Source organism: Talpa europaea (assembly GCF_964194135.1).
Source record: "Talpa europaea genome assembly, chromosome: 6".
NCBI lineage: Eukaryota > Metazoa > Chordata > Mammalia > Eulipotyphla > Talpidae > Talpa > Talpa europaea.
The window spans coordinates 21139036-21158418 of NC_140072.1; the positions used below are offsets into that span (position 1 = coordinate 21139036).

A 19383-nucleotide genomic window follows, 5' to 3' on the forward strand; every position below is an offset into this window, starting at 1 on the left:
TCTGGTGAATTCTCTCACCCTCCCGTGCTTCTGACTGTACCCAGTGCTTGTATAAATAAATAAAATCAAACAAACAAATAAATAAATAAATATAATGTAACTAACATCTAATTTTATCAAGGTTCCCTATTTGGTAATGATAAACTTGTATTTTAGTATTACATTACTTGCCAGTTTCTTTTACATTTACAAAAGCCACTACTAACTGCAAAAACACAGCACACCAAAAAATATTTAAGTGGGGCCTCCCTGATGGCGCAAAGAGTGAAGTTGCAGCACTGTGAAGCTATTTGCAGCCACTGTAACACGAGTTCAATTCCCAGCCAGGGAGGTGACCCACATGGAGCATCAGACTACTTCTCCTGTCTCGCCTACTGCTCCCCTCAGTAGTGTACTTCAGTAGATCCACCTATTTTGTTCTCCACTGTCTTCAGTGCATCCTCTCACCCCCTGCACCTCTGCCCTATATACCAGTTCTTGTAAGCTTAAACAAATCTTGAAAAACTATATATAAGTGAGAGAGAAATAAAATATTTCAATCAGGCTGATATATAGCAGTGTGGATTTAAAACAAAGAGGAAGCAGATACTTACTTATGAGCCCTGAATGTATAGATAGGTTCTACATCAAGGGAAGTACTCCTAAATTAAAGAAAAAAAAAAAGACTTTACACTCCAAGTTTCAGTAATAAACAGTATCACTGAATGTATGTCATAAAATTGAATTTAGAAATATCAACACTATGGTAATATACCATAAAAAAAGCTTACTTAACACCAACCACATAATTTTGTGGCTTCAAGAAACAAGACTATTATTTAGTAACAATATTTTGCCATTGTGGTTTTAGCATTGCCATAATCTATTTGATTAACGGGAAAGATAGCTTCACTGAGGGAAAACAACATCGTAGGGCTTCGAAATGATAAATTTCAGGATTCAATTTCCAGTGCTGTCATTAACTGGCTCACTTCAGGCAAATTACTTAACCTTAGAAATTCAGGTTCCTTTATGCGTAAAACAAAACAGAAAAATAGGAAAAACACCAGATACAGGGTTAAGTAAAATTCTATAATTAGTAAAACAGCTTAGGACAAAATGACGCAGGTAAAAGAACTTCAATAATGGTACTTCAATTTCCTTGCCTCTCCATGATGCTTAATATGTCTATGCTTAAGGGCCTCCCGGGTAGTGCAAGCAGTTAAGACACAACCTACGAGGCTGCCCGCAGCCTCTGCAACACTTCAATCCCCAGCTGGCCAAGGAGCTGCCACTTGGTGCAGCAGACCTCTCCTATCTTGCCCGCTGCTCCCCTCAGCAGTGTACTTTGGTCAATCTGCCTTTTCTGTTCTCCACTCTGTCTCTGGTGAGTCCTCTCACGCCCTGTGCCTCTGGTCTGTATCTATCACCCACAAGAAACTTGTTTCAGTGTTTTTCAAAATTTTAAACAAGACTATATGATGAGACATTCATATTCTCTAGTCTTATGCGATGGCCACTGTGACTAAAGAACTAGACAAAAGGCACAATTTATAACCAGGAAGTAATTTTTCTCTGCTAAAGACACCTGATCCAAGTATTTCACATGATTTTACAAGCTCTGGTTGCACTATCTGATTAAGACTGATAAGGCAAGTATTTTATCTATTCTATGTATGAGACATAGCAGGAATGTCTCTGATCTCTTTTAAAGTGGACAACAGATATCCTCTGCTGCCCATAGCGAAATTTCTGTAATCTCAACCCTTTCATGTAGCAAGAGTGACTGCTAGCTTCTGAACCATGTGACACAAGAAAGAAAGGAAAGGGGGAGCTCCAACATGGGCCCCACCAAGTAGAAACAGGACTAGCTTGGTGACTAGCAGGGTTTATAACAATTTATGACTGCACATGCTTAGAGAGAAACCATAGGGTAAGGCAGACACCAGCAGGTAAGTGATGGCATCAACACTGCCTTTTGGTCTAGACATTCTGGTAAGAAATGGAATGACCTAAGATTCAAGGCTAAAAGACAAGAACAAAAAGAAGGTTCCCCACCCCTTCCAGTCTTTCTTCCCTTCCACCTGATAAATCCAAACCTATGAACAATGAGGTAGGGTTGGGGTTGGGGTAGAAAAGGTTTGATGATTTTACACATACTTTTATCTGTTTACATTAACAATAGAAAACTTTAGTAAAGATAAAGCATTCCTAAATATGACAGTCATTTAAAACAGTGTAAAAGGATTGAAGTCCACATTCACAAAACCCTGGGAAAGCATGAGATAATACCATTTCTTCCTAAATATCCATTTTTCAGCCTAATACATTGTGAGTATGAAGGTAAAAACTCTTGTTTATTTCACTAATGAAGAAGAAAAACTATAAGAAATATTTGGAGAATTCAATAATAAATAATAAAATATTTTTCTATTGAAAAGTTGAACTACTCAAAATAGAATAGTCTCACTTTTTGGCTGGGGCTGTTTTCTGCAAATTCCACATTTTTAATGTGTGATCTTCTGATGCTGTTATCAAAACAGGTTCAATGGGATGGAAAGCAAGGGCTCGAATGCCATCAAAGTGACTTCTTAATGTAAACTTAGGGTTCCATGTCTTCCTTAATGCATCTTTATTGTTTGCTATCTATTAAAGAAACAAAACAAAGATACCTATATGTTAAGTTCAAGACAAGAAAAAAAAAATCAACATAAATTATTGCTTTTTAAATGTCATTAAACTATCACATTTTCCAAATTTCAAAACATTATAATTTTTAAATGTAGATAACAAACCAACAGGTAAAATTAGAAATATGTCAACAAGTGGTTTTATTCGAAGAAATATGAAAATTATGAGAAAACATAATAATTAAATAATATAAAAAAGGGTAAAATAATTTAATAATATAGATATTCATGAGGATAAAAAAGAGAAGCAATTTCATCTCAAATTATAGTACAGAAAACACAAGGAGTTCAAAATTAATTCATCTTTAAACCTGTTAGAGAAAATGATCATATTTTTGAGATTTTTTTCAACTTTTTTTTTTAAAGATTTTTTTTATTTTTTTATACAAGAACTGGGTACAGGTAAGAGGCATGGGAGGGTGAGAGGATTCATGAGAGAGAGAGAGAGAAAGAGAGAGCGTGCGAGCGAGCGAGCGAGCAAGGGAGCAGAACAGGCATACAGCCGAAAACACTGCTGAGGGGAACAGTGGGCGAGGCAGGAGAGGTCTGCCACACCATGTGGGTTTCTCCCTGGCCGGCAGGGAATCAAACCTGTGCTGCAGAGGCTGCAGACAGCTTCATAGCGAGGTGCTCAACCCTCTGTGCCACCAGGGAGGCCCTTTTCAATACTTTTAATGAGCTAAATTTTCTTTTTCTTTTTCTTTTTTTTTTAATTTTCTAGAGGCATGTCTTATTTATTTATTTATTATTTGTTTCTTTGTTTGGTTTATACATGCACTGGGTACAGTCAGAAGCGCGGGAGGGTGAGAGAATTCACCAGAGCCAGAGCGGGGAGCAGAGCAGGCAGAAGGACCGAAGTACACTGCTGAGGGGAGCAGCGGGCGGCAGGAGAGGTCTGCACACCATGTGGGACCCTCCTCCGGTGGCCGGGGAGCAGCCGGGGATCGAACCGGCGCCGCAGAGGCCGCAGGCAGCTTCGCAACCCAGCGCTCAACCGCTGCGCCACCGGGGAGGCCCTGAGCTAAATTTTCATCATCAAATTTGTAAACAAAGTTTATGACCTGCAAACAAGGAAATGCTAAAATTGAGACAATCAGATATTATAAAAAGTAAAAAAATACATTGTTGCTCTTCCCCATAGAATCTCCATCTCAACAACTGAAAAAAACTGCACTATTTTTTTCATTCCAACTAATAGGAAAGCTGAAAAAGCAGCTAAAATTCGGCCTTACACCAGCACCATATACGAACTCCTTATACTCCAAGACAAACCACCACACTAAGACCTGTCACAGCAGGCCCCAGCATACCTCAGTGAGCCCCAGGGCAGGCCCTGAAAGGATCCCAACCCATTAGAGCCTGGCAAGAAGTGGAGCAGGCCCTTCTAAGAGGCCTTAACAGAGGCAACAACAGAGTCTGGTCCCCCACTGGCTGTGGATTATGGAACAGCAAGCCATAGGGTCACTGGTCTGAGAGATAGACACACATTAAGAGGGGGACTGATTATCCTGTGGACTGTAGAGACTAGTGTAGACCTCAAAAAGGTTGATGCTGAGGAGATACTATATCAAACAGGAAATGGGTGGAGAGAAGAGCCTGGAGTTATGGTCTAGAACAAGGGACATGGGTGGCAGGACTGATAACTCAGCCAAGGGCACTGGAGAAAGTGCAGCAAAGGTTATGTGGAGGCACACTCCCTTGAAAGAGGGAAAAACCTTGTAAAGGAGCTGGGGTACTCCACACAGGCTATGTCCCCAGTAAACCTAATAGCATAGCAGACATTCTGACTGGCAATCCCCCTTCCTATCCCCTAGGACTGGTGCTTACATTGTGGGGCTCACTAAGAGCACAGAGACTGCCAAATTACTTATACCCCAGAGAGAAAGGAGATACCCAGCCGGCCAGGGAGCTACCCACATGGCACAGCAGACCCCTCCTGTCTCGTCTGCTGCTCCCCTCAACAGTGTATTTCAGTAGATCTGCCTGTTCTGCTCCCCACTCCCTCTGGTGAATCCTCTCCCCCCACCCCACACCTTTGGCTTATACCCCAGTTCATGTATGCATAAATAAATAAATCCTTAAAAAAAAAGTACAAGAGTTGGAATTCAAGCCCAAGCAGCCTGAGCTCAGAGGTTACCCTCTTAATATAAACTATAATTTAGAACTCCATAGTTTAAAGAATCTAAACAAGGTATGTCACAGTTGGGACAGTAAGAGAGCACAAAATATATTAGGTAAGGAACTACTATAAGAATTCGGGCTGGTTATCTTGGAGTTGAGGTTAGCAGGAGTGAGTGGTACAACAACTGAATTAACCCTTGACTGCTCTTGCTAAGCCACTGAAGGTTTTCATGCGTAAGAGTAGTACAATTCCTTTGGAATGTCTTAGTGTGGTAGGTAGTCGGTAGTCACTAAAATGACTCAATCAGTTCTGCCTCCTTGCATACCTTGGGTAGTTTCCTTCTACATTTTAGGGCTGGTGTGTACGACCCAATAGCATACAGGGGAGGGGATAACAAACTCCTTCCAAAATCAGGTTATAAAACGTTCCATCTTGGATGTTCTTGCTATCCCTTTTCAAATGCACTGGGGGAAGTTAGCTATCCTGTTTAGGAGACCACAGACAGGTCCATGTAATGAGGAATGAATGTTTCCATGCAATAGCCAGCAAAGAGTCAATCCCATCTAGCAACTACATGAGTGAGCCGGAAATAGATCCTCCCCAAGTCCATTCTTCATATGAGACTATAGCCTTTGCCAGTGTCTTAAATGTGACTAGTTGAGAGAATGATCCAGAACCATACAGCTAAGTTGCCTGCAAAATGCTGTCCCACAGATACTACAATAAATATTCACTGCTTTCAGTTGTTAAGTTTGGTGCAATTTATTGCACAGCAATAGATTACTAATATACTTACTAAAATAAGCATCTACTTTCAGAAACAGAGTAACAGACTTACTACCAAGTTTTCTCACAATTAAAAGCTAAAAAAAATGAGCTTTCTCTTGAGAGAAGACTAAGTTACATTGCATATTGCATAAATTCTTTGTGGGAACGCAAATATTTAGTGGAAATTTCTGCTAACAAAGATGCACTAGATTAAGTAGGACCAACACTGTACTGAGGACAAGCAGAAAAGCAGAGTTAAATCTAAAAGTTAGAAAATCAAAAGACTAGTGAAGAAAAGCCAGGCCAGGATCTATGGGAAGACAGTCAAAGGACATACGCCTGATATCTTGAGTCATTTTCCCCTAGAGATGTTTACTGATTCCAGCAGGGATGGCTAACAGATTGGTATTTGGCGAAATATCTCACTTTGACTTTTGATTTCAAAGGGCTGCATATTCTACAGAGAAGGGTGAATTGGAAGAAAACAAATCCTTGCAGAGACTGTAGATCAGCTTTAGATCACCTCAAAAATTGAAAATGGATGGAGGTTACCCATATTTCTAGTGGCTGTAGACATATGAGAGATGCAAATTAAAATACAGTGTCTGGCAGAAGATATTCTAGGACTCAAATTATTTCTATGGACAATTCTTCAAATATAGAATTTGAACATAATAAAAAATAATCTTGCCAATACAAGGTAGCACAACATTAAATGAAAACAAGCAAAATATAACACGAAGAGAACTACATTCTCCAATTTAAACTTTAAAATAGTCATGCTTACTCGGTTCAAGAAAATAAAAGCCAAGATTGAAAATCTTAGAAGAAATCTGTAAACAAGAATTCTAGTAAATAATCACAGATGGATTTAATACAGATTACACATAACTGAAGAGAGAATTAGTGATTCCTCTGAAATCAATGAACAAACTATAATCATTCATGTATTCAGGGAAAGCCCACAATTTTAATCTCTACATGAGGTAAAAAATAATATTGTTTATATTTACACTTTCAAAGCCAGCAATTTGCTCATTTTTCGAGCAAAAACAACAAAGATAAAACTACTACTCACATCATAAGTTAGTGAATCTGCTTCATTGGCCACTGTAAGACCAGCTAATTCTCCAAGTCCCAGTTCACTTTCTAGGGCTTCATCTGCTCCCATGATGAATGACTTCCCAGAAGAAGGAGGAAATGTCAATGCTTCCACTGAAGGGGAAAGAAAACAGAAATAAAACCTCTTAAAGAGTCAACAATTAGTCTCATCAGTGCATGTCCACTTTTAATTACTTTTAAATGCTTTTAAGCACAATAAAATTTGGTGAACAGAAAACACTGAAGAGTTGTTTGCTTTTTTCATCTTACCCATAGCTAACATTTTTTTTTATAAATTTTATTTTTATATTCCCCATCCAATTGCAACCCCCTTATTTTGACCCCAATCCCTTCCCTCCCCGCTCCCTACCCCCCATAGAGTGTCTCTGGTTCATAGTTGTTTGTTGATTTTGATTTTCACTTTCTTATAGTTACTCATTTTCCTGGTCCCTTATTTAAGTTTTCTAGATTCCTGCTATGAGTGAGACCATCCGGTATTTTCCTTTTTCTTTCTGGCTTATTTTGCTGAGCATGATCCCTTCCAGCGCCATCCATGTTGCCGCAAATGGCATGTGTTTATCTTTTTTGAATGCTGAGTAATATTCCATGGTGTATATGTACCACATCTTCTTGATCCAGTCATCTATTTTTGGGCATTTGGGTTGTTTCCAAAGCTTAGCTATTGTAAATAGTGCTGCTATAAACATAGGGGTACAGGTGCTCTTTGGAATTGATGTTTCTGTGTCCTTTGGGTAAATACCTAGGAGTGGAATTGCTGGATCATATGGAAGCTCTATGTTTAGTAGGTCCAGAAATCTCCACACAGCTCTCCATAGTGGTTGGACCAGTTTGCACTCCCACCAGCAGTGCAGGAGAGTTCCTTTTTCTCCACAACCTCACCATTTGTTGTTGATAGTTTTTTAAATATGTGCCATTCTCATTGGTGTAAGATGGTATCTCATGGTAGTTTTGATTTGCATTTCCCTGATTACAAGTGATGTTGAACATTTTTTCATATGCCTATTGGCCATTTGCATTTCCTCTTCAGAGAAGTTTCTGTTTAGCTCTTCTGCCCATTTTTGACAGGATTATTTTCTATGTTGTTGAGTCTCATCAGCTCTTCGCAGATTTTTGTGATCAGTCCTTTATCATTAGAGTTGTGTGCAAAAATGTTCTCCCAGTTGGTGGGGTTTCTCTTTGTTTTTGTTATTGTCTCTTTTGCTGTGCAGAAGCGCTTTAATTTGATGTAGTTCCAGCTGTTGATCTTTGCCTTCACTATCACTGCTTTGGGTGATGTGTCTGTAAAGATGTCTTTGATGTGCATATCACGTAGTGTTTTGCCTATATTTCCTTCTATGTATTTTATGGTTTCAGGTCTTATGTCTAGTTCTTTAATCCATTTTCAGTTGGTTTTTGTGTATGGTGTGAGGTAGTAGTCACCATAGCTAACAATTATTAATTAGAAAAGTGAAACAGCAGTTTTCTGAAGGTATGTTATATTTCATCTAATAATGTTTGTTTCAAAGGAATGTTTAAACTGTCCATTTGAACACTTTCATTAGCTGCCAACTGTACTTCAAGATGCCAAATTTACTTTGTGATAATTTAAATACCCTTAGTTTATGATACCAATTCTGTTCCTGTAATCATCATCATAGAAAAACCAATTAAAAGCAAAATACCAAATTAAAATAGAAAATTTACTTAATTTGATGAAAAAAGCATCACTTTTTGATAAATTGAAATTAATCTGACAATCAGAGATGGTCTTTGAGAAGTTTTCTGGGGGTGGTTATTCAGAACATGAATTTAGCAGAGTTTAAACATATGTAAAGGTAACTTTTTCTTGAAAGAAACAAGATAATCATATTAGTATACACATAAATCCTTTATACATAAAATAGAATTTATAAAGTATTTTTTTTTAATAGATGCATGTTTTATTTATTTATTTGTTTGTTTGTTTGTTTTGCTTATACATGCACTGGGTACAGTCAGAAGCATGGGAGGGTGAGAGAATTCACCAGAGCCAGAGAAGGGAGCAGAGCAGGCAGAAGGACCGAAGTACACTGCTGAGGGGAGCAGCGGGCGGCAGGAGAGGTCTGTGTGCCATGTGGGACCCTCCTCCAGTGGCCGGGGAGCAGCCGGGGATCGAACCGGCGCCGCAGAGGCTGCGGGCAGCTTCGCAACCCAGCGCTCAACCGCTGCGCCACCGGGGAGGCCCTATAAAGTATTTTTTAGTATTAGGCTCAATCATAAAATTTTAATCATAAATGTTTATTGAAGAAATCAAAGAATAGTTATGTGCTTTTAAAATAATAGCAGAGGGCCTCCCTGGTGGCGCAATGGGTTAAGCACAGCATTATGAAGCTATCTGCAGCCAGAATTCAAGCCCCAGCCGGCCAGGGAGCAACCCACATGGTGCAGCAGACCACTCCTGTCTCGCCTGCTGCCCCCTTTAGCAGTGTATTTCACTCAGTCTGCCTGTTCAGTTCCCCACTCTGTCTCTGGTGAATCCTTTCACACACACCCTCCCCCATTCCTCTGGCCTGTACCCCAGTTCTTGTATGCATAAATAAATAAACCTTTAAAAAAAGTATTAAAAAAATAATAACAGCAGAAATGCTGCTTAAAATCCTTGTAAAAACAAAGTAGATCATAAATTAAGACATTTCCAAACCATATATAAAAATGAGCTTTACCCAAACATATTACATATCCTCTGAGGGGTTCAAGCAACTCCAAACATTTATTAACAAAATGTGGGAATTGCTTACATTTGTTTAAGCCAAATTTCCAACCCAACAATTCATGTGAAACTATAAGGCTAGGTTTCATCAGGAGTTTTTTGGTTTTATTTTCCTTTCTAATATTTCCACATAATTTTGTTCTGGTATGAGATAAAGAGACTTCAAAACATGACTAAGATTCATGGGACTAATAATAAACTTTGTTTGGACTAATTTAACTAATGCTCTAGAAGTGGCCAAGTAAAACCTAAAGACAAAAGAAGGGAACACCTATTTACACACACACACACACACACACACGACACACACACCAGGACTTATGCCACAGACAAGGGCTAAAGAGAGAGTAACATGCTTAATGAGCATGACTGTCATTTGAATGTTCTCTAAGTTCCTTAGAACTTAAGACTGTAAGTCACATTTCTCTATGGTAACTAAACATTACTAGCCTTAATTAATTTTTACACTGTTATCTAAACGTGCCTCTTAAGTATAGCACTGTCTAGTGAAGAATTAAAATAAAAAAACTAAAATAATGAACATATGTGGCACACAGAGGTTGTGGGAGCCTTTTCTGAAACTGGACTGGAGATCAGGAAGTATGAAAAATAGGTAATTATAATACACAATATATTTCTTAACTGCTTTTTCTATTTCTGAAAACCCCACACTGGGGGGTAAGTTTTAAGGCCAATGTTACAGACAGTACGTTAAACAGTCGATGTTAAAGCTTTCAAGTCTTAAATACCTCTCTTTTACCAAGGGCACCTTCTGTAGCTTATATAATGCTTTGTACATTTTTCATTTAGTAAATAGTACATATTTTGTATCTATTATTAGATTCTGCATAATGAAATATAATACTCTAGGAGTTCGCAAAGTAAGATTAAAAACATACTTTTCTTCTTATCTAGTATTCGATCTTAGAATAAATTAAACTGATAACTTCTTATATCTGTAGAGTCAACTAATCTTCTAGTGAGCAACAAACATACATACCTACAGAAGCCCATGACCTCAAAAGACATTCTACATCAAATAAAATGTAAATCTAGAGTAGAGTGGTGGAGCATCACAATAGGTGATTCTTCATTGTTTAATGTATGAGTAATAAATTTCAAGTATATGATAGTCAACTGTAACAAATAACTAAGCATGTAATAGTCAAAACTTTCACTGAAAAAGTATACCAACCCTAAAATCTATTCATCAAGCTCTTATCAAATTGTCTCTCAGAAATGTTGCTGAATTTAAAAATCACATAAGAAAACCCATATGATTTTTCTTTAGCTTTTTCCCAGGTTGCTTTATTCAATAAATAATAATCAGAAGAGGCATATCTACTTGCTGCAAATAATTACAGTATTTAAATGCAAGGCAATTTTGAAAAATATCAATTGTTAAGATTACTTTTATGCCATAATGGATTTTTAGCTACTGAAAATATATAACTTAGTTAATTTCTATATATAAGCACTTTATCATTTATAGATAAATCGGAACTTGTTTTAAAAGACAGTATTTCGGGCCTCCCCGGTGGCGCAGCGGTTGAGCGCTGGGTTGTGAAGCTGCCTGCAGCCTCTGCAGCCGGTTCGATCCCCGGCTGCTCCCCGGCCACTGGAGGAGTGTCCCACATGGCGAGCAGACCTCTCCTGCCGCCCGCTGCTCCCCTCAGCAGTGTACTTCGGTCCTTCTGCCTGCTCTGCTCCCCGCTCTGGCTCTGGTGAATTCTCTCACCCTCCCGCGCTTCTGACTGTACCCAGTGCATGTATAAAAACCAACCAAACAAACAAATAATAAATAAATAAATAAGACATGCCTCTAGAAAATATAAATAAATAAATAAATAAAATAAAAAGACAGTATTTCTATACCACAAGTACTTATACAAAAAACTATCCAAAAGGAGAAAGTTAAGCATAAAGTCTAAATTATAATATGTAATCTTAAAATTATAATTATATAAGTTAATTTTCATGATTTTTCTGTTAAGTAAATAAAACAGAATTATTCTACATTGTGATCTTAATGTTATAAAGTAAACATTTGTAGAATAAAATTCTTTTTTTAGAGTTCTCTCTAATAACTCAATTTAGCTATGTATATCCAAGTGGTTTCTGTGCACTAGAATGACTTAAATACTTACCTTCATCTGCCCTATTTATTTCATGTTCAGGAAGTCTGGAGCTGCTGGGTCTGGAAGGTGAACCCACAGATGGCTGCAACGAGGGAAGTTCATCAACATCTCTCAAATTAGCAAGCATATCTTGTAGTTTTGACCTATTGGGTCCTAGCCCAAAAAAAGGGAGGGGACAAAAAGAGGAAACAGAATTAGTCAACTGTAACACAAGTGTGCCATAAGCCTTTTTCAAATCTGCCAATATTTACCTTTAAAACTATGTATTATGTCAAAAACACATATTTTCTAAGTTTTCAAATCATTTAAAAAGCATAGTAGTTCGTGAAAATAATCATTTTATATATTTTTAAAATTAAGCTAATGAAATAACATCACTGTTTGCAAGAAAAAAGAATGCTCATGTGCAATTTGAACCACTGTATTACTATTCCGTATCCTTGTATGTTGCTGTAAGTGCAGGCAGATATATATCATAGATTGCCAAGTTACTGTGTACTGAATAAACAACAACTCCTTTAGTTTGTTTAAATTAACTTGCATTCACTGCCTTACATTCTGAAGCTATGGTACCCGAGGTGAAGTCTCATGCCCTGCTGATTACTTACCTGAACTTTGATTCTTCATTCTCCCACATCCCTGTTTTGACTGTTTTATATAGGATAGAGGCTGAAACAGATCTTCGGTAGTTTTTCCTGTTATAAGTTTAATTAAGAATGGGAAAATCTTACCCATAGTCCATTACGGTTTTTTTTTTTCCTATACCAGCAAAGAATACAACTATTTTTAAGCAATTTAAACTAACACCTAGAATTATATTTCAAGACAGTATAAGTGGAGTGCACAATTTGACTGGAAATATTTCTACTAGACTATATTGAAAGTCTCAAACTTTCCCAATGAGTAACAGTGCAATAAAAAAATATATTTATGGTGACTTATAAATTTAAACTTCATTCTCTGCTGTTTGTTTTTAATTATAACTCTTTCTTTCAGTTTTATCACAATCTTCATTTGTTCCCAGACTTATTTTATCAAGATACCATGAACTGAAGATAAACAAAATGTGCTGAATCACAGTCTACAGTTCTCTAATCTTCAATGTAAGACATTAAAAATTCTGAGAAGTTTTTCTTTACCACATTAAAAGAATATTGTGTTGTCTTGTTGTTGTTGTTTTGCTTTAATAGTGATCATAATTCCCAGATACATGTATCCAATAGCTTCTGTTAGTAGGAATACAGTTCCAGTCAAATGGTACAGTTTAGACTTTAAGTGCTAAGGTTCAACTACAGCTATGCCTCGATATCTAACAAGACTTGACTAATCAATATAATAGTAGATGAATTCTATTAAAGTCCTGGAGACCTTTCCAATTGAAAGACCTTTTACTTTTCAAGACATTCATTATTGTAGCATAGTGACCTAAAGAAATACATCAACTTTAAGTCAATCTAGAAATAAAATATCTCCTTGTTTTTCATACATTACATATAAATTTTCCTCAAAAGTCTATTTTAGGATTTTTTAATCAGCACATTTGGAAAAAGGTATAATTATTCTTGTTTTAACATTCATCTTTCTCACAGTGATTTAATTTCTATTGAGAGGGCATCAAGTATCTCTCACTTATGGAATAGGTTGTTAAATGACAGCAGCAATAATAGCCACTGATTTTTTTTTTTATAAATTCAAGCTGAATACTTGTAAATTCTAAGATAGTTTAAATCAAGATTTAAATGTTTATAAGTAAGTACCAAATTGTAAAAGAATTTCTCAACAGAAATGACTGGTCTTTGATAAGCCTTAGCATCACTATAAAAAGAGGGGGAGAATAATCTTTTGCAACTTTTCCATCCAGGTCTCACTAAACTGGATTTTAATTTCACTTTACACTACTTCAATATCACAAAAGAAGAAATTCTTACGGCCATAAAAAGGAGGTCTATGTTCATACTGTCAGTGAAAACAGAAGCACAAGGAGGTAGTCTAGCCTTGCTCTCCTAAAAGGACGTGTAAGACAGTTTTCAGGGATGTTTGAAGGCTTTTGTATTTCCATTTTATATTCTTAAATAGACTTAACCTACTTAATACTTAACCTATTGCTAACTGTTATTAATAATTTGCATAATGAATGAGATTTTATATGTATATATGATTCACAGGGCTAGAAATTTCATTTGTTTCTGTTTTAGATGTGGTATACATTTTATTAGAAAGAAAAAAACTAATTGGTAATATTATTAGCAATGAAATTGGCCAAGATTTTTAAGTTAGAAGATACTTTTAAAAGTTGTGTATTTGACTTTGTGCCCTGTATAGCATATAGTGGTGACAGCAAATGAACTGTGTTTAACAAACACAAAGACTATTCAGGGGTAGAAATTAGCTTTCTGTCTCCAAGATTTAATATTACAAACAATAATTTGGGTAGACGGTCATACTAGATTAAGAATTTAAATTGTCAACAGTGAAAAACCATTGTTGTAATTAAACACATATACTTTTAAAAATCAAATTATCATTATGACTGGATACGTAGTCCCACATTCTCATGTGGCTCTGGATTCACGCTTTCTCTTTTTTTAAGTTCATAAATTCAAATAGCTAGCCATTTAATTTCAACCCCTGAGTGCAGGTAAAAGGAAAGAGGGCAGGAGCAGAAAAGAAAAAGAGTAAGTAGTATAGGAAAACATTGGAAAAAAAAATTGGGGGATGTGAAAGAGGCAAGATTTATGATTTACAGATACAATGTTTTCCACTTACTCTTCACCCCCTTTTTCCCCTTTCTCTCCTTTTTGTATTGTTCCTTGAGTTTGGTAATTACTCCCTGGTCCACATTCCAGGCTTCAGGCATGAGACACTGGTCTTCCTTTTCTAAACAGAGTGAAACAAATGAAACAACCTTTTTCAATAAAATACTGAATACTCTAAGTCAATTCACTGTATATTAATTAATATATAACATAACAACCATTTTCTTCATATTATCTTTAAAATATACTGTTTATGCACTATAGATATGTTATGCAATATATAATAGCTAACAATGATCAACTAAAGTTAAATTTCTCTTTAAAAAAAAATATAAAAGCCTAGAAGATGTCAGTGACTTTGAGTGAACTAAGTCCCAAAACTCTGTAATCAAGAACCCCTCATTTTTATGCCATTTTCTGAATTCAATTCACTCACACACAAAAATGTATTAGTTTATGTGATGAAAGGAAATCACTATTAAGAGATTTAGTATAAAATAGTCTTTAATAATCTCTTCATTTCAAACACTTTATATTTGTGTTCTTCAAAATATGATCATTTTTTATTTCTATAGGCCTTGTAAATATCAGTTACAAATTTAGCCATCAATGCTTCATTCAAAATTAAAAGCAATTTACATGGTATTAGTTCACAAATTCTTAAATAAAAAAAATTAGCTTCTAGTAAAAATGTCAATAACCAGTTTTGACTGATTCAAGAGAAGAAAATTTAAAGAGTAAATATTGTGTTGTATACTTACTATAAAATAGTGTATAACTATATAATGTTGTTAGCTCAGAACTCTCACTTGAACTCTCACATCCAACAGCTCACTCTATTTCCATGAGGAAATCTGAAGTCTTAAACTAAACACACAAAACCAATCTCTTCCATTCAATCTGTTTTATCTACAGGGTTCCCCATCTCATGATGGCAATTTCATCTTCCATTTGCTTAGATCAAAAACTTTCTTCTTTCACAACCCACATCAAATATTTTAGGAATATTATCTTCAAAACACATACAGAATCTGTACTTCTCAGCACATTCACTGCTTCTCTAACCACTCTCTCTTGCTAGAATTACTGCTAATATTTCCCTCTCCCCCAGAAGTCTATTATTAACACTGGTTGCTCTGGGTAATCTATTCTCAACATAACAGCCAGAGCAATGCTTTAAAATAAAAGTCAGATCATGTCACCTTTCTGTTCAAATCCCTTCTGTATCTACCCACCTCACCAGTGAGCTACGTGACCCTACATGACTTAGTCATTTATTTCTACATTTCCTTTAGAATTTTTCTGCTCCAGGCCCTTAGAATCACTCTGGCTTCTTCCTTGAGTCCTGAAACATACTTGTTGCTGATATTGTTAGAGCATTTGCTCTGGTTTTCTTCTTCCTCAACACTCCTTCCGAGACACTATATGGCTAAAAACCTCATCAACCTCAAGCCCTATGCTCCAGTATTACACTCTGAATGGGACTTATCATGGCCACCTTATTTTAAATTGTAACCTGTATCCTCCCCACTGACTCTAGGACTTTCTATCTCTCTTACTCTGTAATTCTTTTTCTATTTTCATAACATTTGTCACTTTCTGACATACTATCTCCTTGACTATGTTTATTGCTTATTGCCTAAAGCCACTCAGTAGATTGTATGGTCCTTAGTGGAAGGGCTCTTCACATAGAAAACTTGGTATATAAAAGACACTTGATCAATCTTTTTAAAAATGTTTGTAATAGATGGAAATTAACCAGAATAAGCAGGAACCTGCCTGTTTTATAAGTTTCAATTCACAGTTAAAAAAAACTTGTTTATTTGGTCTTTGAATATACTAACACAATAAAAAATGTATAAACAACTATAATCCATCAACAGTAGAGATAGTGTATTTTGCAGAAAGATCTAATAATTAAAAATGCTGATTTTCATTAATCAGATCTCAATGAGAAATTAAACTGGGTGGCTTTTGGATTCTACAATGTCTTCAGTTTTTTAAAGTAAAAATTTAGCCTTATCATAATCTTAACTATACTCATACAATAACAGTCATAAAAGATGTAAGTAAAATTTATTTACTTGCCAGAAACTAATGAGACTCTTAACCTAAGCATATTCATTCTTTTTATAAGGGGTGGGAGAGATATGAAGCATTTAAAATAATTTAAAAGTCTATTCCAATAAACAGAATTTGCAATCTTTTTTGTTGGTTAGAAGTGAAATACCTTGACTATGAATTAGAAAATCCTTAAAACACATGAGGTCAAATCTTTAGTTAACTGAAAGATTCCATTCATTCAACTTATAAACAAAAGTTTCCAGGATATAACTAAGAGTGACACAGCTCAGATTTAGGAATAGGCACTTATGTGTTCACCAGTAATTTCACAGAAGGTTAGGTTAAAATGTACATACGTATCATATAATACTCTGGGCCATGACTCAAACATTGATACAAAGTTAAGCAAGGGACAATGCAGCTATTTTTGGAGGTAAATAAATCCTACTTATCCTTACAATAAAATTGTCAATGAAATGGCCTAACTACTGTATGTGCAGATGAGTGACTTCTCAGGAAAAAAACTTCAATGTGATACAGTAGATCTAGTTACATTGTGGAATTGCTGCCTAAAATACCTGTGTAACTTGACATATGCCCTCTTTAAGACAGTAAAATAGGAGAGATTTAACTTCCTCTTGGTTTCCGAATTTTGTACTGTTGGAAAAAATAAGTCATTAAATTAAAGATATTTCTGTCCATGAGCTGATCACAAAACATTTTCATCATGTTGTTTCCGATAATAATAAATAATAAATACTTCTACAAAACAATTTTATATCACATTTGCAGCTATTTTTTCTTCATGGACAAAATATTAACTTAAATGAACATGTATTTCAAATAAGAAACCATTGGTTCATCTTTTAAGAAAACTTAGTGGAAGGTTTTATAAAGATATGCTTGAAATTACATCCAGAAGATTAGCTTTCTTCAACCACACTTGCCCAAATCTTAGGCTATTAGGCCAATTAACCAAGATACAAAAATGTTTCTGAACTTCAATTGGTAAAAATTAACACAAACCCTAAGTCTTTTACTATATAAATTCATAAAAATTTAAATATAAACTTTGGAGTACTTATATAGCAGTTGTTCATGTAACAAAAACAGGTATGTATTTTAAGTAAGAGTTAAAAGAACCTAATTAAAATCTTTCATGTATATAACTAATTTTTAAAACTTATTTATACCCCTAAATTACAGAAGTTAAATTATTTATCATTCAGTAGCACCTGTAGTTCTTGAATCTTATTTACATGAGTCTTGAGTCTATATTTATAAATATGTATATATATGTATAAGTGCAATCTATATTTAAAGTAGTTACCTAAAGTAGATGAGAAAGTCATAATGAAAAAAAACCTTCAACATATATCATTATCTCTAAACCTCCAACAGAAACTTTAATACTTACACTTTACTATTTAGTTGAATAGAAAAACTATAAGTATTTCATAGGCATGAAAACGAGAGCATTCTGGTCTTGCTTTTTATTTTTCTAGATATCCTGCTTTTAACAGCAACTTTTTTTATTTTTTGTCTTTATTTTTTTTTAAAGATTTATTTATTTTTTATACAAGAGCCTGGGGTACAGGCCAGAGGCGCGGGAGGGTGAGAGGATTCACCAGAGACAGAGCTGGGAAAAGGACAGGCAGAGTGACCGAAATACACTGCTGAGGGAAGCAGTGGGTGAGACAGGAGAGGTCTGCCATGCCATGTGGGATTCTCGCTGGCTGGCTGGGATCGAACCCGCACCGCAGAGGCTGCTGACAACTTCACAGCGCTGCGCTCAACCTGCTGTGCCACTGGGGAGGCCCAAACAGCAACTTTTAAAAAGAATATTCTTCCAAAGTATTGTTCAGTATAGTTTTTAGTTAAATTCTCAAAAGTTGGCTAAAGGGATCAGTAATATTATTTAAGTAGCAATTATATTACTTTAATGTCAATTTTTTTAGCTGTGTTTTCTTTAACTTTAGTATTTTTTAGCTAAGGTTTGTATACCATGACATGAATATATACTTTCTAATCTACTGATTAGCAATCATTATATTGTAAGATCTCACTGAAAGCTGTGACAAAATTACACACTATTTTTTTTTCAGGTTTGCATTATTCTTTTTTGATTTTAAAATATTTTATTTTATATAATTCTTACATCATTTTCCATCTTTGCATAATGTATGCATTTTCATTATGGTTATATTCCCCATACAATTGCACCCCCCCCTTATTTTGACTCTAGTCCTTCCATTCCCTGCCCCTCCCCCCCATAGTGTGTCTCTGGTTTATAGCTGCATGTTGATTTTGATTTTTACTTGTATTGATTAGTCTTTTTCCTGGTCTCTTATTTAGGTTTTCTAAATTCCTGCTATGAGTGAGACCATCCGGTATTTTTCTTTTTCTTTCTGACTTATTTCACTGAGCATGATCCCTTCTAGCTCCATCCATGTTGCTGCAAACTGCATGTGTTTATCTTTTTTGATTGCTGAGTAATATTCCATGGTGTATATGTACCACATCTTCTTGATCCAGTCATCTATTTTTGGGCATTTGGGTTGTTTCCACAGTTTAGCTATTGTAAATAGTGCTGCTATAAACATAGGCGTGCAGGTGCCCTTTGGAATTACTGTTTCTGTGTCCTTTGGGTAAATACCTAGGAGTGGAATTGCTGGATCATATGGAAGCTCTATGTTTAGTAGGTCAAGAAATCTCCACACAACTCTCCATAGTGGTTGGACCAATTTGCACTCCCACCAGCAGTACAGGAGAGTTCCTTTTTCTGCACAACCTCGCCAACATTTGTTGTTGCTAGTTTTTTTAATATGTGCCATTCTCACTGGAAAATTACACACTATTTTAGATGCAAAACTAAAGACTGTAAAATATCGCAAAATAGAGTAATGTAAATTATCTAACTTTCTACATATATTTGTCTTTCACCTCACCCCTATACCAAGGTATAATCTTTAGAAAGTATATCACATCACCAAATTTTATCTTCTAATCCAATTTC

At 35.7% G+C, this 19383-nt stretch overlaps 1 protein-coding gene across 2 annotated transcripts in view; it reads right to left on the reverse strand.

Annotated features, from left to right (window-relative positions):
* The window catches only part of STRN (striatin), a gene marked incomplete at its 3' end in the record, with an annotated part of 89143 nt that overhangs the window by 8658 nt on the left and 61102 nt on the right, over positions 1-19383 (reverse strand). Inside the window, exons 8-13 of one of the 2 annotated variants that reach the window (XM_084234517.1) lie at positions 14314-14424; positions 12156-12242; positions 11557-11700; positions 6638-6774; positions 2450-2625; positions 594-641 (exon numbers count right to left, since the gene is read on the reverse strand). In XM_084234517.1, the coding sequence (XP_084090643.1) occupies positions 594-641; positions 2450-2625; positions 6638-6774; positions 11557-11700; positions 12156-12242; positions 14314-14424 (703 nt within the window). The remainder of the gene's footprint in view (positions 1-593; positions 642-2449; positions 2626-6637; positions 6775-11556; positions 11701-12155; positions 12243-14313; positions 14425-19383) is intronic. The other variant, XM_084234518.1, reaches the window with a different exon arrangement.